The sequence below is a fragment of the Myotis nattereri genome (assembly GCF_964212035.1).
Source record: "Myotis nattereri genome assembly, chromosome: 12".
Lineage (NCBI taxonomy): Eukaryota > Metazoa > Chordata > Mammalia > Chiroptera > Vespertilionidae > Myotis > Myotis nattereri.
In genome coordinates this window covers 45159102-45186226 of record NC_138087.1, presented here as the reverse complement: position 1 = coordinate 45186226, position 27125 = coordinate 45159102, and the positions used below count along the sequence as shown (strand labels likewise).

General features: G+C 36.5%; 1 protein-coding gene across 2 annotated transcripts in view; it reads right to left on the bottom strand.

The window, feature by feature from the left end:
• Positions 1 to 27125, bottom strand: part of VPS13A (vacuolar protein sorting 13 homolog A) — a 193649-nt gene that overhangs the window by 130315 nt on the left and 36209 nt on the right. For both annotated transcript variants that reach the window (XM_081103070.1, XM_081103071.1), the window contains exons 7-20: positions 26758 to 26817; positions 21180 to 21239; positions 20892 to 20972; positions 17726 to 17783; positions 16742 to 16869; positions 16175 to 16281; positions 14426 to 14597; positions 11821 to 11883; positions 11207 to 11339; positions 10324 to 10418; positions 9874 to 10016; positions 6435 to 6624; positions 6233 to 6347; positions 2613 to 2749 (exon numbers count right to left, since the gene is read on the bottom strand). In XM_081103070.1, coding sequence (XP_080959196.1) covers positions 2613 to 2749; positions 6233 to 6347; positions 6435 to 6624; positions 9874 to 10016; positions 10324 to 10418; positions 11207 to 11339; positions 11821 to 11883; positions 14426 to 14597; positions 16175 to 16281; positions 16742 to 16869; positions 17726 to 17783; positions 20892 to 20972; positions 21180 to 21239; positions 26758 to 26817 — 1542 coding nt within the window. The remainder of the gene's footprint in view (positions 1 to 2612; positions 2750 to 6232; positions 6348 to 6434; positions 6625 to 9873; positions 10017 to 10323; positions 10419 to 11206; positions 11340 to 11820; positions 11884 to 14425; positions 14598 to 16174; positions 16282 to 16741; positions 16870 to 17725; positions 17784 to 20891; positions 20973 to 21179; positions 21240 to 26757; positions 26818 to 27125) is intronic.

Genomic DNA, 27125 nt, shown 5'->3' with positions numbered 1-27125 from the left:
ATAAGGCTATTAGAAATGTCTTTAGCAAAGGCCGGTGTGCTCAATGGGTAGAGTGTTCGCACACCCACTGAAGGATCGCAGGTTTGATTCCCCATCAAGGGCACATCCCTGGTTTGCAGGTTGGATCCCAGCCCCAGTTGGAGCACCTGTGGGAGGCAACCAGTGGATGTCAACTCTCTCTCACATCAATGTTTCCCTCTCTCTCTCCTCTTCTCCTCCCTCCTCTCTCCCTTACTTCTACTCTCTCTAAAAATCAATGAAAAAAATATCTTTGGTGAGAATTAATGAAACAAAAAAATAATCTTTATCCATGACACGTGTAAGAAGAAGGTTAGATATAAAGTGAATTTTTATATATTGTTATATTTCCTAACTCTTTATATTAAAAGAAGGGAACCAAGCTAGTTCTCGAGAATAATACATCTAAATTATTTTAAAATCTGATATGAAGCCTTTTTATTAAAAACAAAAAGGCTTATAAAACATTTCTTTGGCATGATGACAGGTATTTAAATAGTTTTATAATAAGAACTGAAAGTCCAGGATTAAATATTAGGACAGCTGAATTTTATTCCCAACTCTGTCATTTATGTGACCTCAAGCAAGTTATATTTGTATCTATCTTATTTGTATCTCCCCTTTATTGATGTACTATGCACACTACTTTTTTTTTTCTTTTTAAATATATTTTATTGATTTTTTACTGAGAGGAAGGGAGAGGGATAGAGAGTTAGAAACATCAATGAGAGAGAAACATCGATCAGCTGACTCCTGCACACTCCCCACTGGGGATGTGCCCGCAACCAAGGTACATGCCCTTGACTGGAATCGAACCCGGAACCCTTGAGTCCGCAGGCCGACGCTCTGTCCGCTGAGCCAAACTGGTTAGGGCTACTTTTCTTTTTTCACATAAATATCTTGGAGATCACTCCACAGCAGTATATCAAGATCTTACATACATACACACACACACACACACACACACACACAGGTATATACACAAATATATATGTATATAGGTTTTTAAATAAAACTATATACATACATATAGATTTTATATAGCTCATGTGTACACAATCAAAATTCAGTATCTCTCTTTGAAAGGTAATGACTTTTAAGCAAAAAATTAAGCAAATTGCCTAAGATCAGAAAATAAGATTAATATCCTGACAGCTGACCTTATGCTCTCTCAGCTATAACAGACTGCCTTGAACCAATTCCATAACCACATTAAAATATGAATAATTAGCTGTATAAATATTATAACTGTAAATTCAGCAGCTGTCTATATAATTATCAACTGAAGAATAAAACATAGACAAACGGAGAATGTCAAGAAAAGGCACATATTTGTTAGAAAGCCAGGAAGAGCATTCTAGTATTATCTATCCTTCTTGGGTCTTTAAATAGTTACAGCAATTCCTCTACATTTAATGATATAGAGCAGTGTTATCCAATAGAACTTTCTACAATGTTGAATTTGTTCTCCATCTGTGCTGTTTAATACAGTAGCTAGACACTTGTGACTATTAAACACTTGAATGTGGCTAATGTGACTAAGGAACTAAATTTTTATCTTACTTTATTTTAATCAACTTAATCAACCATATATAGTCAGGGGGTACTATATAAACCAGGGGTGGGAACATCCAGCCCGCTAGCCACATAAGGCCCATGAAATCATATGATCTGGTCCTGTCAAGGCATTAGGGGTGACTTAATTGAATATTTGACCAAATATAGCAGGCTAATTTTTAAGTGGATAATTTTGTATTGCCCACAAATTATGTTATAAATATACAAATGGGTCTTGGCAAAAAAAAGGTTCCCACCCCTGAACAGTGCAAATCTGGAAATACAAAAAAAAAAAAAGTATTCTCTATTCAAAACTAAGGAAGGCCCAGCCTGTGTGTGTGGATCAGTGGTTGAGCATGGTCATATGCACCAGGAGATCACAGGTTCGATTCCAGCTCAGGACACATGTCCAGATTGCAGGATTGATCCCCAGTATGGGGCGTGCAGGAGGCAGCCAATCGATGTTTCTCATCGACGTTTCTCTCTCTCTATCTCTCTTCTTCCCTCTCCCTAAAATCAATCAAAACATATTTTAAAAAAAAACTAAGGAAGAAAAATATACATAAGTGGATAGAACTATGTAAATTAGGTAAATGCAAGACAACCATCTCTCAAGTTAGGATTATTTAATAGAAATTAAAATATCAATATCTAAAGTTATATACATACAAAAATTCAGAAGGACAAAGATTATGTGATTACTTCCAGAACTCCCTCACACTCTCTATATTGTAATTAATCCAGTAATAAACTTAAATTGAAAAGGAAATCAACTCCTTAGGCATTACTCTCAAATTCTACATATAATTGTAATTCTTTGGTTCATCTCTGACCTGTGAAGTTCAATTGTTCATTTTGCTTTTCTAAATGTAGGAAAACTACCTGATTAAATGAAATCATTTTATTCACCAGAAAAGATTTCTCATAAGTCTAAAAACCAATATACCAAATCAAACTGTCTTAAAAAAACAAAACATATTTTAAACAAAGAAATACCCTAAGTACCATATTCCAAGATAAATATTATTAATATATACCTTTAAATGACCAAGATCCAAAAGAAGCAGATTTGACGTAGGGCTAAAAATTCCATCTTGTGGGATAATAACATATGAAGCTTTCAAATTAATTCTGAGATCAAGAACTTTCTGTGTTTCAATAATATACAGTAGACCTGCAGAAATTAAATCTTCACAATGAGTATTTTTCACAAATTACTCAAAAAATAGTTATTAAATGAACTGATAGCACAATCTTAAAATAATGTGAAATAAGAATTCATTTTAAAATGACCTTGAGCAAATTATTTTCAATATCAAGTAAAAGTATTTGTTAGTTAATATATACACTCCTAATTAAATATAACTAAGTACAAAATTAAAATGATTCTTCAAATAAATGTTGTTTTTAAGCCCCCCCCAAAAAACATTTTAGGTAATATTCAGGAGATAATATATCTAAAAAAATTAAGTATTATGAAATATATATTCATAACCCCTATATTAGAATCTATATAATTCTTTCTAAATCATGAACTTAATACAACTACATCTACCATACTGAACAATAATTCTTTATACTTATGACATTACTGAGACGAGAAAAATCCTGGATAATTAAATCACCTCAACAAAACCATATGTAAAACAGAAAAGGCAACAAAGCATAGTTTTCCATTCCTCAGATATTTCATTAACTTGAGGTGTTTTATTTTATTTTATTTTTTAATATTTTTTATTGATTAAGATATTACATATGTGTACCTCTACCCCCCCTCTCCCCGCTCACCCCTTCACCCCCCCGTTGTCCGTGTCCATTGGTTAGGCCTATATGCTTGCATATAAGTCCTTTGGTTGATCTTTCCCCCTTGCCCCCACCCTCCCCTACCTTCCCTCCAAGGCCCGACAGTCCAATCAATGCCTCTCCGTCTCTGGATCAGTCCTTGTTCATCAGTTTATGTTGTTCATTATATTCCACAAATAAGTGAGATCTTGTGGTATTTATCCGCTCTCCAGTTCCATCCATGCTGTGGCAAATGGTAAGAGTTCCTTTTTCTTCTTCCTCTTCTTAAAGAATACCTTTCAGCTTTTCATATAATGCTGGTTTGGTGGTGATGAACTCCTTTAGCTTATTCTTATCCGTGAAGCTCTTTATCTGACCTTCCATTCTGAATGATAGCTTTGCTGGATAAAGTAATCTTGGTTGCAGGTTCTTGCTATTCATCTCTTTGAATATTTCTTGCCACTCTCTTCTGGCCTGCATGGTTTCTGTTGAGAAATCAGCTGACAGTCGGATGGGTACTCCCTTGTAGGTAACTGACTGTCTTTCTCTTGCTGCTTTTAAGATTCTCTCTTTATCTTTTGCTCTTGGCATTTTAATTATGATGTGTCTTGGTGTGGTCCTCTTTGGATTCCTTTTGTTTGGGGTTCTCTGCGCTTCCTGGACTTGTAAGTCCATTTCTTTCACCAGGTGGGGGAAGTTTTCTGTCATTATTTCTTCAAAAAGGTTTTCAATATCTTGCCCTCTCTCTCCTTCTGGTACCCCTATAATTCTGATGTTGGTACGCTTGAAGTTGTCCCAGAGGTTCCTTACGCTATCTTCATATTTTTGAATTCTTTTTTCTTTTTTCTTTTTCGGTTGGGTATTTTTTGTTTCTTTGCATTTCAAATCTTTGACTTGATTCTTGGGATCCTCTTGTCTGCTGTTGGATCTCTGTAAAGTATTCTTTATTTCAGTCAGTGTATGCATAATTTCTAATTGGTCCTTTTTCATGACCTCCATGGTCTCACCATACTCCTTGAGGGATTCATTAAATTTATCGGCGGTTTCCATAAAATTCTTGACAAACCTTATAAACGTGGCCTTGAACTCTATATCCAGTCGTCTGGCCTCCTCCGTTTCTGCCAATTGTGACCTGTTTCTTTGTCTCCGCATTTTGGCTGCTTCCCTGTGTTGATAGAGTGGCCTGCGCGCCAGGTGTCCTGTAGGGTCCAGTGGCTCAGCCTCCCCAGTTACCTGGGGTGGACACTCTTGGTGCACTCTTGGTGCCTCGCTTGTTGTAGGATCACTGGGAGGAATTGACCTCCAGGCCAATTGGCTGTGGGAAGCAGCTGTGTCTGAAGTGGGAGAATGGACCCCCTCTGACCACTGGGTGCAGTGGCTCCTGGATCTAAGGAGGTGCTAATTCAGCCCCTGCCTGAGGCCACACAGCAGGAACTACGAAGAGGCTCAGCTGTGAAGCAATGCAAGCCGCTGCGGGGCCTTGGGCCTTCTCTAGGAAGTTCCGGGTCTGGCTGGCCCGGCTGCAGTTAGGTAATTATCAGGTTGCAAAGTTCTGGGGCATTCACATGCAAAAGCCTCTGCCGCAGCCCGGGTGGGGCGGGGTCTCAGGGAGGCAAAAGGCCGGAGAAAGAAGCTATGGCTGATTCTCCGCGCCCGGAGTCGCGCGTCTCAGTGTCCCGGCAATGGCTGCAAGCACCTCCGAGGGAAATCTGCCCCCAAGTTCGCCCGCTGCCGCCTGAGAGAGCAGCCTCTCCCCGTATGAGACCTGGGTCCCCAGAGACTTCCCGGAACCGGAGATCAGAGCAGTCGGGAGCTTGTGATTCAAAGAGACAGCCGCGTCCTCAGGTGCCACCCCCTTTCCGCGTGCGCGCGAGCCGCCGCGTACCTCTGCACTCAGCCTCCGCAGCTCCTCTGGCTCTCAGCGTGCTTTTCTTTTCTTCTAGTTGTAGAAATTACACTCAGCCAGCCTTCCTGTTGTTTTGGAAGATGTTTGCTCCGTCCTTTGGGCTAATTTTCAATTGTTGTGGGAGGCGACTATTTCCCGGTGTTTATCTATGCCGCCATCTTAGTTTCTCCTCGAGGTGTTTTATTTTAATAAATTTAATTCATTCACTTTCATGTGATTTATATGCCAAATGAAACTATTTTATGGTCTCAAATCTAGCATGAGCTATTAAATCTGAAATTATTATCAACTATCAAATTATAATGACCCCATGAGATGAAATTCTGTAAGCAGCTATTTTATCAATTTGAGTCAATAAACAATGTTAATTTATAAAGTTTAGGACATCTGATATTCAGAAAGAAAGGGACCTTAGTTCACAAAAGAACAACCACCACCAAACACACACAAGAACTATGATGAGGATAAGATATTTTTAACATAAATTCTGAGAAAATAAAAATGACAATAGCACACTAATATGTAAAATTCTGAATAGCTGGATTGAAAAAATTTAAGTGATGTAGTTTATTTAATGTGTATAACCTTTATACTTCAATCAAAAAATTTTGTTCAGAACAGGTAGAGGCTAGAAAACATCACAAGAGAACTGAAAGGCAAAGGGGCAGTAATTAAACCAAAAAGACCATTGCATGAAGTCCTATGATTTTATAAAAGAATTCAAAGGCCAGTTTCTGTCAAACACAATTTCAAAAATCCCAACAAAATTTTGTAATTAAGTTGAATGTAGTTAATAGGTTTGACCTGAGTGTAAGGAACAATTGTTATATCTGCATTTAAATTTAAGAATAGAATTAGTTTCAATTAAACTGTATCTAGTCTAGAAAGAAACGTAATACATTGCTAAAATCAGCTTTAAATGCCTAAGTGTTTAGTACAAGATTCAGTAAGTAATACTGGCATTTTTACCTGTTGCTGTCTTATCACGAAATTCTTCAAGTTTTGTCAAAGTTGCTGAAGTGAGCTGTGCTAGATTTACCTCTTTTGGAGGTCTGAAGAATTCCACTATACTATTCACTGTTCTCTGGGAAAAATAAGTATCATTAAAATTAGGCATAAAATCAAACCAAATTGAAATATATTAAAATTTAGAAATTTAAAAAATGCTTACTGCATCATATATTATTTCTAAAGGTTCAGCTTCTATGATACACCTTTGAGCAACAGTTTCATCTAATGGATTTGTCTCAAATGTAATCTGGAAAAGTGATGCAGCATTATCCAATGAGGATAGGAGGCGGGGTTTTGTTGAATTATCTGGTAGGCCAGTAACATGAAAGGAATCTATTCTGGTTTCAAATCTGCATGAAAAAAGAATAAATATTAGCAATAGATATACTTTGTGCTTAAAAGACTACCATTAAGAATTAAAAGAAAACAATGAATGGGAAAAATTAATTGAAAATATTTTATGTGTTAAGAGACTTATATAAATAATATAAAAAGAACACTTACAACTCAGTAATAGAGACAACCTAATTTGAAAATGAGCAAAAGAACTTAAAGATATTTTTCCAAAAAAATATAGTGACTAAGCATATGAAAAGATGTTCAACTTCACTAGCAATCAGGGAAATGGAAATGCAAATCAAACCAATGAGACTAGTTTATACCCATTAAGATGGCTATAATCAAAAGGAAAAATTAGTGTTGCCAATGATACAGATAAATTGGAAACCTAATACACTACTGGTAGAAATGGAAAAGTCTGGCAATTCCTCCAAAGGTTAAGCAGAGTTACCATGTGAAACAATTTACTCTTAAGTATATACTCAAGGTAATTTAAAACTTAATGACACAAAATATTGTCCATGAATATTCATAGCAGCATTATGCATAATACCCAATAAGTGAAAATAATCCATTACCCATCATCTGATGAATGGACAAAATGTGGTATATCCATATACTGGAATATTATTAGGGATTAAAAATGAATGCTATACCATGGATGAACCTTGAAATATGGTTAGTGAAAGGCAGACAGAAAGGCCATATTACATGATTCTGTGCATATTAAATGCCCAAAACAAAGTCTTAGGAATAAAGTAAATTAGTTATTGCTGACACAAGGGAGGGAGGCAATGAGGAGTGACAACTAATGAGTATTAGGGTTTCTTTTTTAGGGTGTAAAAATGTTCTGGAATTACCTGATAAACATAACAATGTAATGTGGCATACAGTGTCACAAACAAATGAATTGCACACTTTAAATGGATGAACTGTATGTATATGCGAATTATATCTCAGTAAAGCTATTTTTTATTATTTTTAAAATCTTTATTGTTGAACGTATTACATGTTCCCTTTTTCCCTCATTGACCCATCCCAGCCCACCCCCGTGCCCCCACCCAAGGCCTTTACCACCCTATTGTCTGTGTTCCTGGTTTGTTTTTTTAATTAATCTTTATTGTTCCAAGTATTGCAGATGTACCTTTTTTCCATGAAGTAAAGTCATTTTTAAAAACAAAAGTGAAATACATTTCCAAATAAACACCAAATTATTAATGTTGTTTCTTCTTTGTATAGTGTGGCTTACTGAGATTTTTGTATTATCTTTTAGTGTCCCTCTATGTTTCCTGAGCATGCACAGTGTTCTACTGAATATGTATTATTTTATTAATTATAAAATATATGTATTACTGAAAAAAATCTAAGTTCCTAAAAATACAAAAGGATATATTAAGCCATAGTACTCTTTGGAAAATAAGGTAAATTGTAATCTATCTTCCAATTTCACAGTGAATTTTTTCTTACAGATAAAAGATAATAACCCAGCCAGCATGGCTCAGTGATTGAGCATCGATCTATGAACCAGGAGATCATGGTTCGACTCTGGGTCCGGGCACATGCCCAGATTGCAGGCTCATCCCCAGTATGGGGTATACAGGAGGCAGCTGAAAGATGATTCTCTCTCATCATTAATGTTTCTATCTCTCTCTCCCTCTCCCTTCCTGTCTGAAATCAATCCTATCTAATAAAAGAGAAACATGGTAATTAGCATACAACCACTACCCTTCCCATTGGCTAATCAGGGTGATATGCAAATTAACTGCCAGCCAAGATGGCGGCCGGCAGCCAAGCAACTCAAAGCGAACATGAGGCTAGCTTGCTTCAGTGACGGAGGACTCCAACGTTCCCCGCCTGCCGCTGCCGGCCTCTGAGCTGCAACTCTAAGCAACTATGTTACAAATATAGAAGCTAAACAAAACCCCAGAAACCTGCTTTAGTTGCCGGGCTTCAGCCAGCAGGATCACAACATTGTTTCAAATACAGAAGGTAAACAAAGGCCACAAGCCTGCTTTCAGCAGCGGAGGCCTAAGAGCTGGAGCCTCAGAGCTAAAATTGGCCCAGAATAAAAAAGAAAAAAAGAAAAAAAGGAGCGGTTGGGAGCTTCAGTCACCCGCCAGCATGAAAACAGCCCTCAGTCCCACACCCAGAATGGCCAGGCACCCCAGTGGGGACCCCCACCCTGAATGGTTTGTGACCAGCTGCAAACAGCCATCATCCCCTCACCCAGGCTGGCCAGGCACCCCAGTGGGGACCCCCACCCTGATCCAGGACACCCTTCAGGGCAAACCAGCCAGCCCCCACACATGCACCAGGCCTCTATCCTATATAGTAAAAGGGTAATATGCCTCCCAGCACCGGGATCAGCGGAGCCGAGAGGCCTCCGAGCACTGGGATCAGCGGAGCCAAGAGGCCTCCCGGCACCGGGGCATGGGATCAGCGTGACAGGGGGCAGCGCCCAAACCCCCTGATCGCCCTGCGGCTCTGTTTGTTACAGGGGGCAGGGCTATAACCTCCCCATCGGCCCTGCCCTGAGTGTGACAGTGGCGGTGCCCCAACCCCGTCATCGGCCCTGCTCTGTGGGTGATAGAGGGCGGCGCCCCAACCCCCGCCCCCCACGGGCCCTGCTCTGTGTGTGACGGGGTAGAGCCATAACCTCCCCATCGGCCCTGCCCTGAGTGTGACAGTGGCAGCACCCCAACTCCCTGATCCACCCTGCTCTGTGTGTGAAGGGGGCGGTGCCCCAACTCCCTTATTGGCCCTACTCTGTGAGTGACAGGGAGAGCTCCTCAACTCCCTGATGGGCCCTGCTCTGTGCGTGACAGGGGGCAGTGCCCCAACCCGATTGGCCCTGCTCTGTGCATGACAGGGGGTGGCGCCGCAACCTCCCCATCGACCCTGCCTTGAGTGTGACAGGGGGCTGTGCCCCAACTACCCAATCGGCCCTACCCTGAGCGTGACCGAGGGTGGCATCGCAACCTCCCGATCTGCCCTGCTCTGTACATGAAAGGGGGCGGCGCCCCAACTCCCCAATCGGCCCTGCTCTGAGCCCGACCAGGGGCTGCACCTAGGGATTGGGCCTGCCCTCTGCCACCCGGGAGCAGGCCTAAGCCAGCAGGTCATTATCTCCCAGACTGCGAGAGGGCACAAGCCGGGCTGAGGGACCCACCTCACCCCCGAGTGCACAAATTTTTGTGCACCGGGCCTCTAGTAAAAATATATTTTTTAAAGAAGATAAAAGAAAATAAATGAATACTTACTTTATTGCTTGTGCTCCTGGTCTTTGTACAACCCAAGTGCTAAATTCTTCTACTACAATATTTAACAGCTCACGTTTTTGTTGTTCTTCTCTTAGAACAATAGACATACTTTTCAAGTGCATGTACAACTTCATGGCTTCAAACTAGAGTATATTCAGATGAATAAAATTAAATACACACACATATGTATGTATATCAAACACTCTTATTCATATCCTATTCACATAATTTATTCTTTCCAAATACCAGAAAACAGTTTAAAAGCAACCCTTATAGCTTAAAAAATCACCCTATAACATTACAAAGTATGGGACAATATTTATCCCTACCTTGGAAATTAAAATAAAAACAATATTTATAGACCCAGAAGAAAATCACAGAACAAGTCAGTAATTCCAAAAGGATTAAAAATATCTTTCAACAGTGAGATATAAGGCATCAAAACCTTACTGATTTTGGCAAGGTTGGGTCAACTGCTGTTTCACTATAGCCAATTGCTTCATAGAGCAAAGTTTTTTCTTCAGGTGTCAAGATTTCTTCAAGACCTACAAATTATAAACAAAGTGTTCTATGTTTTTAACTGATAACAAGATAAAACTAACCCATAATTTAGATGCCTTTAATAAATTAAATGTAAATTTTACTCTTTTGATAATACTTCTAAGACATAATCACAATGTTAGAATGACATTGGCAATTTTAGAAGGATTATTCTCCAAAACTATAAATTTCTAAATACTGGTATCAACCAAGAGCTTACAAAATGGCTAACTGTATTTAGCACTGTGCTAGGCAACACACCTAGCACAAAAAGTAAGTAGTACTAATATCATAATTTCCCCGTTTTACAATTAATAAAACTGAGATTCAAAGAGCTAAATAACTTACCAGAGACACAGTGCTAATAAGTGATAGATTCAGTATGTAAACCTAAGCCCCTAAGACCTCAATGCTTTAATCTTAAGCATTTGGTTAGGAAAATCTTTACAAGAAATCAATTAAATAAAAATTTACAATGGTTTATACACTTCTGAAATCTTTATCTATCTGTTATTGTGCTATATGCATTTACCAAATCCCCTGGGCATAAAACTCTTTTGTGAACACTAGTAAAATAATAAAATTATTTAATTTTTACTAGTCATATATTTATAATGTTTTAGTAGTAATTTTATTGATAACAAGAATAAAGTATGTACCATATGCATATATACTTATAATATTTATTTAATTAGAGAGAGAACTTTCTGCAAAACAATTTTCATACCTGATGATTAACTACATTACCATACCTGATGATTAACTGCACTACTATAAAATAAAATGAACATACTTCCAGGTTTAACATCGGGCTGCTGTTCTTTAGTTTTTGGTTCTGACCAAGTCCACAACCAGTTAAACCATCCTTTATTTTCCTCTGAATCTTTTGTTCCTTCTTTGTATATCCTGTATCCAGCTTTCTTTACCTAAAATATATAAATTTTTAATTAAATGACAAATTATCCTTTAACAATCTAAAGAAATATAAGCCCGACATTTCCAAAATCTGTTTACTTGAGTAAATGTAAACATTCTACAAACTGACAACAGAATAAAGTAACTGCAATATTAGCCAAACATAAGAATTTAGTATTACAAGGCAGTTAACCCTACTGTCTTACACAGAAAGGTAATTTAAAAAAAAAAATCAAATTGGTTTTTCATCTTCACATTTACTCTGAGTATAAATCCAATAACCTAGAAATAATATTTTTCCAACAGAATCTGATTTAAATGAAGTGGCAAAACATTAAATCAAATTTTCTTATAACAAACACAAAAAAGCAAATTTGAACCTGTTTTAGGAAACAGTATATTACAGCACAATATTAATAATATCACAGCACCTGTCAAATCTATATGGACTCTAGATTTGTTTTTACTAACTGAAAGATAATCTGGAATTACCTCAACTTCTGCCTGTTGTCTCACTATAGTTATATTAAATACATCCAGAGTCTTCTCCAACTCCTGAAAAATATAAAGGAAAATGTATTTACATAAACAATTATAAAACAATGATAAATAACTTTATAGTATATATAACCTGTCAAATTGCTGTACTAAAGATATGATAGAAAGCAGAAAACAGATCATCCATCAACATAATATTCCTGGTTAAATTCTGAGAAACAATGTCGGCTTAGAAATTAGTAATGATATAAACTTCCTGAACGAAGAAATCTTACATCATGCATATGAGTTACAACTCCATAAGATTTACAGATATATACTAAAAGATACCAAACATGCACTGTTTAAAATGATTTTTATTTGGGTTTTAACTATAGGCAAGGGTAAACACAGTGTCACTTTCAACTAAAAATACAATTTATAAAACCTTCATATAATGTGCACAGTTCCTATGCCATCATCAAGCTGCTTCAAGTAGATCTAGACACACTTAAAACTTGTTTTTAAATTTTCCAAAGCTGTTGTGGCTATTAAAATAAGCTGATAAAAGCTAAATCTCTTATCACATCTCCATACATTATTTCCATGATTACATTTGGGAGTTTCACATGCAAAGATTTTTTTTCCCAAAGACAAGCAACCATGACCCACTAATATCTAGAAAACAACTTAGGGTGCTACTGTCCAGCAGGCTTGGAGGATTTAGGTTAAGGTAAAAATGGCTTAAGTATGGAAATCTGTAACCAACCCAAAGACCTCTAAAAACTAAGCATTTATATTAGTCTTGGTCTTGAAAAAGTCTCCTACCTCAAAAACAAAAATAAAACTCAATCTTTAGGAGTTGCAAACTGGATCAGAACAGTTACATTAATTTCAAGAAGTTAACTCCTCTTAGTGTCCTTAAGCTGTACTTCATCCATCTGTAAAACAGTTCCTTCTAGAATATACCACTGTAATGCTAAAAGATAAGATGACGAATACTTAGAGAACTCTCAAGATAAATAAAGGTAAAGTTGCTGGTAAAGACTAGAAATGCCAAAGGAATTAAAAGACAAAGAGCTCTATCTGGGCAGAAAATTCAGGAAAATTCATATAAGAGACAGGACTGAGGCAGAACTTGAGGTTATAAGTAAAACTGGAAAAGCAAAGATGAGGAAAGGCAAATGAAATACATGAGTACAGACTTGGCTATAAGCATAAGCAAAATGTACATGATAGGAAACTGTATTTGATTAATGCACAGTTAGATGGTTTACACAGGGGAAATGCAGTAGTGACATAACGTAAGGCTTTGGAAACAACAGAGAACTTGGAATCAATGTACAAAAACATTTTAGCCTTTGAGGTTAACAAATTTTAATATATAAAAACCCTGGTTGTAATGACCAGTAATGACCAAGGCTTGACCACCCGGAAGTCCGTTCTGCCATGGCAACCCAGCGCTGACTGCTTCCACTGCAGGCGTGGTGCTCCAGCACTGACTGCTGAGGGGGCTGGCTGTGAATCAGGGCCAGAGAGAGGCCTGAAGAGAGAAGCAGGGACTGATCCGTTGCCTCTGTGGCAGCTTTTGATTAGCAATTGCTTCTCTCTTTCTCTCCCAGTCTGGCCAGCAGCCATGCCTCCATTTCTCTGCAGGCCTCCACCAGGGCTGCTGATCAGCCTGCCTTTCTGATCAGGCCCCCGTTGTTAAGCCCAGAGACGCTGACTGGCATAAGAACTGACCAATCAGAACCAAATGTGGGTGCTGTGAAGAACCAATGGCTGCCTAGGAGGCGGAGCTTCTGACGCCAACTGGCATAAAAACTGACCAATCAGAACCAAATCTGGGTGCTGTGGGAGCTAATGGCTGCCTAGGAGGCAGAGCTTTTGATGCTGACTGGCATAGAAACTGACCAATCAGAACCAAATTGGCCAGCAGAGGAGGGCAGTTGGGGGGCAAGATCAGGCCAGCAGGGGAGGGCAGTTAGAGGCGATCAGGCAGGCTGGCAGAGGCAATTAGGGGCAACCAGGCCAGCAGGGAAGGGCAGTTAGGGGTGATCAGGCTGGCAGACAGAGGCAGTTAGGGGTTATCAGGCAGGCAGGCAGGTGAGCATTTAGGAGCCAGTGGTCCCAGATTGTGAGAGGGATGTCCAACTGCCAGGTTAGGATGTCCTAAACGGGCAGTTGGACAACCCCCAAGGGGTCCCCAATTGGAAAGGGTGCAGGCTGGGCTGAGGGAACCGCCCTTCTGTGCACAAATTTCGTGCACCAGGCCTCTAGTGTCTTAATAATATAAAGCTTCAAGTTATTATTTGCATGAACCCAAATCTCTCCAGATTCAGAATAATCTCATCTTCCAAAAGCTCCCAGGAGAATAACACCAAAGCTTCTATCACCCAACTGAGTTTAAACAGGAGTAAGAAAAAAAATGTATGTAAAAGAGAGAGAATGGTTTTGAGGTAGGAGACTTTCTCAAGATGTAGGCAAATATAAATGCTTAATTTTTAGAGGCCTTTGGGTTGGTTACAGATTTCCACAATTAGAACAAATAATGAGGAAGTCCCTAAAGACTTAGAAGTTTTAAGGCACAAAATATTCAACTATTTTTTAAAATGCTAACCTCCAAACAGCTGAGAAGTTCAACAGGTGGCTTCTTATTTATTAGTTTTTTCTTATAGAGTTCTTTATATTGCTTCATTTGTTGCCGATGATCGCTAATATGTTTCCATGACCACATCCGTAAGTGGGGGCAAACATTTACTTCTAGAATACCATGTATAGCATAAGCCCACCTAGTTAAAAAACAAACAAAAAAACCCTACACTTAACACCCTCAAACCAACAGTATGAAATAAACTGATATTGCTTCTACTCTAACATACATAACTATCATTCAAAGAATTTGAAAATGGTATGTAATGTGAGCACCTGCTTTTTCCCATCATATTTGTTTTTACAGTAATTAATATTATCTTTCCTAAGTGAAAATAAAATCTTTAAATTTTATTGCAATAAATATGTCTCCAGAACAACTATTAAAATATTAACGGGCAAACAGAACTTTAGTCCCATGAATAATAATTAAAATAGTCAACTGAAAGAGTAATTGCAATTTCTAGAAACTATGCAAGAGCTTAATAACTGTAATGACAAGACTTTGAATTTCAAAAAGGGGTAGTACTTTATATACGCCCGTAACCTTTTCACATTTAATAACACGTTTAATGTGTATAATACAAAAATTTGAAACTTTTAAAGACATTGCTAGACAAAAAACTGGAATATGGCTCAATAATTCAAAAAATACAGTGAATAAATGTTATTCTAGTACTCCAGTTATAAATTCCATTATAAAGAATCCCTTAAGTAATTTATAATTGCAAATCAAACTATAGTTTGTGTTGGTCTTTAGAGTATCTTAAAAAAGTCAAGAAATTCACTTTTATGTTATATTCTTAAAATCTTTTAAAAAGGCCCTAACCAGTTTGGTTCAATGGATAGAGCATCAGCCTGCGGACTCAAGGGTCCCAGGTTCGATTCCAGTCAAGGGCATGTACCTTGGTTGCAGGCACATCCCCATTAGGGGGTGTGCAGGAGGCAGCTGATCGATGTTTCTCTCTCATGGATGTTTCTAACTCTCTATCCCTCTTCCTTCCACTCTGTAAAACAATCAATAAAATATATTTTTTTGAAAAAGTTTTAGTTTGAGCAAATCCACTTATGGAAATTTACCTGAAGAAAATGAAAAGACTACATCAAAAAGATATATGCACCCCCTCATTCACTGTCACATTATCTACAATAGCCAAGACATGAAGACAACCTAAGTATCCACTGACGAAAGAATGAATAAAGAAAATATGGTAATATATACACAATAATGGAATATTATTTAGCCATAAAAAAAATCTTGCCACTTATGACAACATGAATAAACCCTGAGAACATTATGCTAAGTGAAGTGAGTAAAAAAAGGACAAAAATATATGATTTCACTCATATATAGAATCTTAATGTGACAGGAAATGAGCTCATAGGTATAGAAAATATGTTGGTGGTTGCCAGAGGCAGGAGTTTGGGGTGAGCAAAATGGGTCACGGGGGTCAAAAGTTATAAACTTTCAGTTATAAAATAAGTCATGGGGATATGATGTACAGCATGGCAACTAAACTTAATAATACTGCACTGCATATTTAAAAGTTGCTGAGAGTAGATCTTAAAAGTTCTTATCACAAGAAAAATTTTGTAGCTCCATATGGTAGGAATGGTAACTAAGGGTGATAATTTGAATCATTATGTTGTACATCTGAAACTAATATAAAATTGTATATCAATTATACTTCAATCTAAAAAATTTAAGACATTTTACCATTCTCTGGCATGGCCGTGAACAGGTACATCAGGTTTGAATTTCCTATATGGCAGATTTTGCGTCATCATATCAACTGATTCAAGAAGCTCCATAAGACTGAAATACTGAAGGATGAAAAAAATAAAGCTCTTACATGTTTCAGATTTTTTCCAATTATTGAAGCTAAGTTAAACTTTGTAAAGGAAATTTTACCATGTAACTATGAATTTTTAAAAAACATAAATAAATTGACAAATAAAAGGGAACCAGAAGCATAAATATGAAATACATATAACAAACTGGCCTTTGCCCAAGGGGAGGAAGGTGGGAGTGACTGGACAAAGAAGGTGAAGGTAATAGCTAAAGAACACATATGCATTCCATGGACACAGACAATAATTTGGTAAAGGCCAAGGAAGAGGTAAGCAGGGGAGGATGGAGGGAGGCAAAGGTGGGGGAAAGGAATAATGTCAACATTAAAAATTTTTTAACAAAAAAAATTTTTTAAAAGGAAAACATTTAAAATCTTAGTTCTATTTTTATCAAACTATAACTCACAATTTAAAATACCATTTAAAAAATCACCTGTGGTTTATTAAATTCAATCGCTATGTCATGTAATTCAACATCCAATTTTATCTTGGGGGCAGAAAAGTCAAAATCAGATCGGCGATTCATCTGAAGTTTGGCTTTAGCAGATATGGGGCGAAATACTGGAAAATAATATAAATTTTAATAAATTAAACTGAGTTACATTTCAAGAGTTTCATAGTACTAAAAGGATCGAGTTGAAAATACTGATTTTCATGTCTTATATATTCTTTTACAGTTCCATATTCCCACAATGCTATGATTTGGTCAGATGAGCTGTAATTTAATTGGTGAGAAAGTTTCTGTTATCTTTTTTCTATCTATAATTGACATTGTTGTCTGTAAGCCAAAAAAAGAAATAATTTCAGGAAGGATAATCTATGGTTAACAACAATGTCAGCCGAGTTATCCATCACCAATCAATATTTATTGAGTGCCTTGAGGATAGAAGAAACAGCACTCTTTTTCACTGCATATTTTAATAACTTATTTCTGATTACTAAAATACTACATGTTCATTTCAGACTATTTAAAATCAGAAAAAATAAAGAAAAACTTTAAGTACACATTTTTAAAATAGTAAGGTCACACTATAGACTGCAGCATCTAGCCTTATTAAATTGTATTTGCCATTTAAAATGTCTTTAAGAATTATCATAGCTTTATTAAATAGAGAACTCACAATTTATTAACAATCACTCTTACTGGACATTTTTCTTTCCTGGTTTTGATATACAGCCAAAAGCTCCCCAACAATGAATGACATATATGTGTTTTCTTTTGCATATATATATGTGTGTATGTGTGTGTGTGTGTGTGTGTATATACATATATATATACATATCACAAATACATTTAATTACATGAGATATTAACATGAAAAGGCACAGTTACATCAACAATATTCATTTAAAATTTATTAATAAATTAATAAAATAAAATAAAAATAGCAATTTTTACTTTAGGAAACATGCTTACCAAAATCATAACCTTCTGGAACAATATTTTCATCAACAATGCCATTCCTCAAGCTGTCCTATTAAAAGATAAATTGCTTTTATTTATATTAATGACAATATATCTTTATCTGACAAAACCCTATTGTATGCAAATGAAAGTGTCTAAAAGCAATTTATAAAAAATTAATAACTCAAACTTAGGAGGATTCTGATAAAAGAAAATATTAAAGTGGTATGGATAATAGTTCATTAAAGACAATTATCTTGCCGAAACCGGTTTGGCTCGGTGGATAGAGCGTCGGCTTGTGGACTGAAGGGTCCCGGGTTCGTATCCGGTCAAGGGCATGTACCTGGGTTGCGGGCACATCCCCAGTAGGAGATGTGTAGGAGGCAGCTGATCGATGTTCCTCTCTCATCAATGTTTCTAACTCTCTATCTCTCTCCCTTCCTCTCTGTAAAAAATCAATAAAATAAAAAAAAGACAATTATCTCATAAAAGAATACCTTAGAAATATTAAGATATATGTTTAAACATGTTTATATATAGGCACATATACAAAATATGACAAAACTCAATACCCATTTATGATTAAAACTCTCTATGCCAAAGTGGATATAGAGGTACAATTACACTTGAACATAGTAAAAGGAATATATGACAAAACCACAGCTCATATAACATTCAACAGTGAAAAGTTAAGAGTTTTCCTCTAAGGTCAGGAACAAGACAAGGATGTCCATTGTCACTACTTTTATTTAACACTAGAGGCCTGGTGCAGGAATTTGTGCACGGGTGGGGTCCCTCGGCCTGGCTGGCAATTGGGGCCAATTGAGGATGGCTGGCCAGGCGCGAGGGACCGTGGGAGGTTGGCCAGCCACGAGAGGTTGGCTGTGGGAGCACACTAACCATCAGGGGCAGATCCTGAGTTGAGGGTCTGCACCCTGGTGGTCAGTGCATGTCATAGCTACTGGCCAGACATTTGGTTGTAATGGTCACTTAGGCTTTCATATATATATATATATATATATATATGTATATATATATATATATATATATTAGAATACACAAATTCAGTAAAGATGCAGGACACAAAAATCAATATACAGAAATCGGTTGCATTTCTTATACACTGGTAACAAACTATCAGAAAGCAAAATTAAGGAAATAATTCCATTTACAACTAAATCAAAAAGAAAAAAAATTAGAAATAAATTTAACTAAGAAAGTGAAAGACCTGTACACTGAAAACTGTAAGACTTTCCTAAAAGAAACTGAAGACACAAGTAAGTGGAAAGATATTCCACACTCAAGACTGTAAGAATATTGTTTAAAAAAAAATCCATACTACCCAAAGCTATCTACAGATTCAATGCAATCCCTGTCCAAATTCCAATGGCATTTTTCACAGAAAAAGCACAATCATAAAATGTGTATGAAATCACAAAAGATCCCAAATTACCAAAGCAATCTTGAGAAACAAGAACAAAGCTAGAAGCATCACATTCCTTGATTTCAAGCTCTATTACAAAACTGTAGTAACCAAAACAATGTAGTACTAGAATAAACACAGACACATAGACCAGTGGAACAGAATAGGGAGCCCAGAAATAAGCCCATACACATATGGTCAATTAATTTACAACAAAGATTAAATTTGGGAAAACTGGATAGACACATGCAAAATAATAAAACTGTACCAATATCTTACACCATAAACAAAAATTAACTCAAAACAGATTAAAATTTGAATGTAAGACCTGAGACCATAAAAATCCTAGAAGTAAATATACATGGTAATCTCCATGACGTTGGACTTAGTGATGATTTTTTGGATCTGACACCAAAATTAAACGAAACGAAAGCAAAAACAAGTGAGACTACATCAAACTAAAAAGCTTCTACACGCAAAGGAAACCATCAACAAAATAAAAAAAACAATCTACTGAATAGGAAAAAATATTTACTATTCATATATCTGATAAGGGGTCAATATCCAAAATATATAAAGAACTTATACAACTCATAAGTAAAAAAAATAAACAACCTGATTACAAAATGAGCAGAAGTTCTGAATAAACATTTTTCCAAAGAAAACATACAGATGACCAACAGGTACATAAAAAAATATCCAACCTCACTAATCATCAGGGTAATGCAAATCAGAGTACAATATAATATCACCTAATACATGTTAGAATAAGAATTATAAAAAAGACAAGATATAACAAGTATTTGAAAAGATATGGAAAAAAGGAAACGCTTGTGCAATGTTAATGGGTACAACCTCTATGGAAAACAGTATGGAGATTCCACATAAAATTTAAAATAGAACTCCATATGACCCAGCAATTCCACGTCTGGATACTTACCAAATAAAACAAAAACACTAACTCAAACAGATATGTGCATCCATGTTCACTGCAGTTAAGATATGGGAACAACCTAAACATCCATCGACAGATGAATAAAGAAAACGTGGTGTGTATATAAATATGTAACAAAATATCATTCAGCCATAAAAAAAAAAAAAGGAAATCTTGCTATTTGAGACAACACAGGTAGACTCTGAGGGGAGTACACTAAGTAAAATAGATGGAGAAAGACAAATATTGTATCTAATATGTAAAACCTAAAAAAAACAAAAAAAAGACAAACAAGCTTATAAATAAAAGAACAGACTGGTGGTTGCCAGAGGCAGGGGGTGGGTGGTGGCAAAATGGGTGATAGGAGTCAAAATGTACAATCTTCTAGTTATAAAGTAAGTATTTATTTTACATACAACATGGTGACTATAGTTAATAATACTGCATTGCATTTGAAAGTTACTAAGGGAATCTTACAAGTTCTCATCTCATAAAAAAACATTTTGTAACTGTGTATGGTGAGAGATGCTAACTAGAATTAGTGCGGAAATTATTTTGTAATATATACAAATATCGAATTGTTGTAAACATGAAACTAATATAATATTTTATGTCAATTATTAAAAAACAAGGTGTGTGTTTATACATGGTTGTATACAGGTACATATATTCACCTATTTTCTGTAAATTCTGCTAATTGATTTTGCCTGAAAAAAAATGACCACTGACTACAGTACGTTAGGTAAATGACAATGAATAAAACTTTATGCAAAATATATCAACAAATGTGTATATACACATATTTTTAAAAAGTTACTTACCAATGAATCATCATAACTAGTAAGATAAAACATCCGAGACTTCACATTCCAATAAGCGAAAAGGTTATCCAATCGGATTAACTAAAAATAAGTAGTTCATTATTTGTCTCATTTTCTTTGAAAGATCATAAACATGCTATTTTCAGAAGCCTAAAATAATTGAGTCATATAATGGAGTTAAGCAAGTAAACACAATTTGCATAAATCCATATTATATATTACATTAGCTTTTCTAAAAGTTTCTTTTGCCAACTCAATGAGTAGACAAAATAATAGTATTTATTTTACCTTACGAAATAGTTTCTCAGTTTCATCATGTAAACATGGAGCCCAGTTTTGATCAGTTGTCTGGAATAAGAAAGGCAATAAATGTGTCATTTCCAAGTGCTATGTGGAAGAGTGATAAATCCTATCAATTACTCCCTACACCAATTTCCCATGAAAATGTCTTTGAAAACATAACATTCAAGAAATAACTGAACCACAAGTATCTGCTTTCAATGAGCTCATAATTGATCGAAAAGCAAAGACATAAAGAAACCATTACAATCAAGTAAGTGCCACTACAGAGGTTAAATATACAATACTGGGAAAATACAGTAGAAGCCTCAAACGATTATTTTTAAAAATGGAGAAACTGATATCTAACCTAATATATAACATATGAATAGAAATTACTGACTCTAAGGTCAATAGGGAATATTACTCATTCTAGAAAGATATGCGAACATCTGACATGTTCAGAGAAGTAAAATGGCCCAGTACGGCCTGAAAACACAATGTAAAACAAAGAAAAGAGTTGAAATCAGATATCTTACCTGCTATCAGATTACAAAAGGATTATAAACGACTTGAAGGCAAAACTATGGACTTTATTATAAAAGCAATAAAAAGCCCCTGAGGAGAATCAAGATGCTTATTTAAAAAGATGGTTTTCATTTTTTTGGTACAGAACTAAATGAATTAGAACGGTGGTTCTCAAACTTTACTATGCAATAGTATCACAGAGAGGGCTTTTTAAAACATGGATCGCTGGGCCCATTCCTGAATTTCTAATGGAATAGGTCTGGGCTGGGGAACAAGTTTCCAAGGCCCTGCAAAGGTGATGGTCAAAATCACTGCTGTCACAATCACCAATGGTCTTCACAATGCTAATTATAACAGCTAATTCTCCATCCTTATCCATCCTTTTTTTTCAGCAGAGCATTTGACATTTTACCCCACCCAACGTTACTGAGTAACTTTTCATTTGGCATTTCTTAGAGTAGACCATGTTGTTTTTTTTATTTAAAAAAAAAAAAAGTCATACACAAAAAAACTAATAAAAACAAAAGCAAGCATGTCAAGAATACAGCAGTTAAATGGAATGAATTATAAATTACATGTGGCAACATAGATGTCAAACACATTGTGAGGAGAAAAGGGGAACTTAATAGAAGAATCACATAAAATATTTATGTAGCTTTTCAAACCCTACCAAATACTATATATAATTTTAATTGCTATATTATATAAAAGTGTAAAAACTTAGGATGCTTATCTCCGGAGCTAGAGGAAAGCATAGCAGTAGAAGACAAAGGAATTTAAACTGTATTCATAACAGTTTATTCTTTTAAAGTATTTAAAACTTAAACAAATTGACAATTTTACCAATTTTTCTTTCCATTAAAAGCGAATGTTTCATAATTCTGTGTGCTCCTAGACTTGTAAAATTCCTCAATTTGAAAAATTAGACATAAAGTATGCCACTTTTATTTTTTTATAAAAATTAACTCCCTTGGTGTCTATTTTTTATGTTCCACTAGCAATCTTTTTTTATTTATTTTTATTGTTTAAAGTTATTACATATTGCCGGGGTCCAACCCCAGCGGGTCCAGGGGTCCCCAAAGATGTGGACGGAGTCGGCGAAGTAGGAATGACACGGAGACAGCGTTCAGTTGATCAGCAGCCTAGCCAGGATCTCTAGCCAAGTTCTGGTTAGGATCTCCAGTCAGGTTCTGTGTCCATGTTCTCTTGCTAGGTTCTCCAGCCAGGTTCTCCAGATTCTCCAGCCAGGTTCTGTAGCCATGTTCCCTCGCTAGGTTCTCCAGCCAGGTTCTGTCCAGGTTCTCCAGCCAAGTTCAGTCACCAGGTTCTAGTCAGGTTCTCTTGCCAATTTCTGTAGTCAGGTTCAGTCCAGGATCTTTTGCCATGTTCTCTCCAGCGAAGTTCTTCTGTTTGTAGGTTCTGTGTAGGTGCTGTCTTCTTTCTGTCTCCTAAGTTCTGTGTGCTGTTGTCTTGTTTCAACAGTATTTATACCAGTTGATTCCAATCCTATCAATCTCTATTACAAAGGTTAGGGCGTTTCTTATCTCCATTCCAGGGAGTAAAGATTATGTAGCTTAAGCATGATTGTTCATAGTTAAAGTGATTAATTACCCGCCTGGCACTTAGGTGAGGGGTTTTATTCCCTCCCTAACTTCAGGGAAAAATTCCTACCTGGGGAAACAACCTTTCTAGGAGAGGCATCCCCTCCCTGACTTCAGGGAAAAATTCCTACCTGGGGAAACAACCTTTCTCGGAGAGGTGACCTTGGTTAAAACACACAGCGCTAAGAAGGTGAGCAAACATATTAAGAACAGTATGCTATATATGCCAGGTCCCTTGAAACAGCAAGGATGGACCCGCTCCCGGCAACATATGTCTCCTTTTTCCCAACTGATCCCTCCCTGGCCACTCCCATCCCTAGAACGAGCCCCCACTGCCCCAGTGTCCATGTCCATTGGTTATGCTAATATGCATGCATACAAGTCCTTTGCTTGATCTCTTACCCCCTGCCCCATGCCCTCCCTCTGCTCCCCCAGCACCCCCCTCCCCCCCCACGCACCGTCCACCCCTGCCTTCCCTCTGAGGTTGGATGGTCTGTTCAGTGTTTCATTGTCTCTGGATCTATTTTTGTTCATTAGTTTATGTTGGTCATTATATCCCACATATGAGTGAGATCATGTAATATTTATCTTTCTCTGACTGGCTTATTTTGCTCTCCAGGTCCATCCATGCTGTTGCAAATGGTAAAAGTTCCTTCTTTTCAATAGTGGCGTAGTATTCCATTGTGTAGATATACCATAGTTTTTCAAATCCACTCATCTGCTGATGGGCACTTAGGCTGTTTCCAAATTTTAGCTATTGTAAATTGTGCTGCCATGAACATAGGGGGGCATATATACTTTCTGACTGGTGTTTCTGATTTCTTGGGATATATTTCTAGAAGTGTGATTACTGAGTCAAATGAGAGTTTCATTTTTCACTTTTTGAGGAAACTCCATACTGTTTTCCACAGTGAGTGCACCAGCCTGCATTCCCACCAACAACACATGAAGGTTCCTTTTTTTCCACATCCTTGCCAGCACTTGTTTGCTGATTTGTTGATGACGGCCATTTTGAAAGGTGTGAGATGGTATCTCATTCTCATTTTGATTTGGATCTCTCAGATGATTAGTGACTTTGAGCATGTTTTCATGTCTCTTGGCCTTCTGTATGTCCTCTTTCATAAGGGGTCTATTTAGGTCCTTTGCCCATTTTTTGACTGGATTATCTTCCTTTTGTTAAGTTGTGTGCGTTCCCTATAAATTTTGGAGATGAAACCCTTATCAAAGATAACAAATATGTTCTCCCATACAGTGGACTGTTTTGTTGATGGTTTCTTTTGCTGTGTAGATGATTATTTTGATGTAGTCCCATTTGTTTAATTTCTCCTTAGTTTCCACTGTCCTAGGAGTAAAGCTATTGCTATAACATTTGTCTGATATTTTGCTGCCTATGGATTCTTCTAAGATTTTTATGGTTTCCCATCTTAAGTCCTTTATCCATTTTGAGTTTATTTTTGTGTAATGTGTAAGTTGGTGATCTAGTTTCATTTTTTTGTATGTATCTGCTCAATTTTCCCAACACCATTTACTGAAGAGACTGTTTTGACTCCATTGTATGCTCTTGCCTCCTTTTTTAAATATTAATTGAGTATAACAGCTTGTGTCAATTTCTGAGTTCTCTGTTCTGTTCCATTAGTCTATATAATCTGTTCTTGTACCAGTACCAGGCAGTTTTGAGAACAGTGGCTTTGTAATATAGCTTGATATATGGTATTGTAATCCCTCCAACTTTGTTCTTCTTTCTCAGGATTGCTGTGGCTACTATTTTTATTCTATGTAAATTTTTGGAGTGTTCGTTCTAGGTCTGTGAAATATGCCATTGGTATTTCAATGAGGATTGCATTGAATCTATAAATTGCTTAGGGTAGTGTGGACATTTTAATGATGTTGATTCTACCAATCCATGAACACAGTATATTCTTCCATTTGGTTATGCCTTCCTCTATCTCTTTTTCAATGTCTTGTAGTTTTCCAAGTACAGGTCTTTTACCTCCTTTGTTAAGTTTATTCCTAGATATCTTAACTTTTTTATTGTAATGGTAAGTATGATTTTTGGGGGGAGTAATTTTATTTTATTTTTTTAAATTAAATCTTTATTGTTCAGATTATTACATTTGTTCCTCTTTTTTCCCCCCATAACTCCCCGCCTCCCAGTTCTCACCCCACCCTCCGCCCTCACTCCCCACCCACTGTCCTCATCCATAGGTGCACGATTTTTGTCCAGTCTCTTCCCGCATCTCCCATACCCCTTACCCCCCCCAAGAATAGTCAGTCCATTCCCTTTCTATGTCCCTGATTCTATTATAATCACCAGTTCATTCTGTTCATCAGATTATTTATTCACTTGATTCTTAGATTCACTTGTTGATAGATGCGTATTTGTTCATAATTTGTATCTTTAGGTAAAGATTTTTTTTTTTAGTTTCTCTTTCTTTGAGTTCATTATTGGTGTATAAAAAAATGCCATAGACTTCTGGGTGTTAATTTTGTATCCTACTACATTGCCGAATTCATTTATTAAGTCTAGTAGGTTTTTTTTTACGGAGTCTTTAGGGTTTTCTATGTACAATGTCATGTCATCTGCAAATAATGACAGTTTTACTTCTTCTTTTCCAATTTGGGTGCCTTTTATTTCTTCTTCTTATCTGATTGCTATGGCTAGCATTTCCCCTAAGAAAAAGGAACTGGATAGGGATGCCCATTTTCACCACTCCGTTCTGGAGTGGTGAAAATGGGCATCCCTATCCAGTTCCTTTTCTTAGGGGAAATGGTTTTAGTTTTTGCCCACTGAGTATGATATTGGCTGTAGGTCTGTCATTTAAGGCTTTTATTATGTTGAGGTATGATCCCTCTATTCCCACTTTGCTGAGAGTTTTTATCAGTATTCCACATTATAAATAATGATGAGAACACGATGGCTTGTTTCTTTGTACTTTTCATGACTTATCAAAGTTTCCAAAAGTTTCTCAGAAATTGGCCTGGCCAACATGGCTCAGTGGTTGAGCACTGAGCGTCAACCTATGAACCTGGAGCTCATGGCTTAATTCCTGATCAGGGCACATGCTCAGCTTGTAGGCTCGATCTCCAGTGTGGGGCATGCAAGAGGCAGCCGATCAATGATTCTCTCTCATCATTGATGTTTCTCTCTCTCTCCATCTCTTCCTCTCTGAAATCAATAAAAAATATATTTAAAAAACAAGTGATGGATTTTAAGCTTAAAACAAGTATCAAATATCAATAATTAGCAAATAATAATAGGCCCTCGTATTTTAACTTGAATTTGTTTATCAACCATTTTTTCAAATTTGAAATTACCTATCCTCAGTTCCAATCCAATCCATGTATTATAGGTACTAATTCTATATAGACATCTATTTCTAATGCTTGCATAAATGAATAGCAATTTGTAGTTTAACTACACAATTAAATATGGTTAAATTTATTTTTAAACAAAGTACCTGCATGCTGAGATTTTGAAGAGAAATACCAAATGACAGTGGGTTTTCTTGATTTGTGATCTAAAGAGGAAACACAGTACATTTTTCTCAGATTTTTAGTAGTTGAACAAAATTTACATTACAGAATGCAATTTCAAACATTCAAAAACATTTAATACTTTCAGGAACAACTTTTATTTCTATATTTTTTCCTGATACATATTAATTAAAATATTAAGCATCAATGCATTAGTGTTCTAAAATAATACATCTGCATAATGTTTTACACTTTATCAAAAAAAGCTTACAAAAAATGATTGACCCTCATAATAGTACTATGAGAAGCTAATCATTATGTGTTTTAGAGCGAATACATGATCTATTTGAGA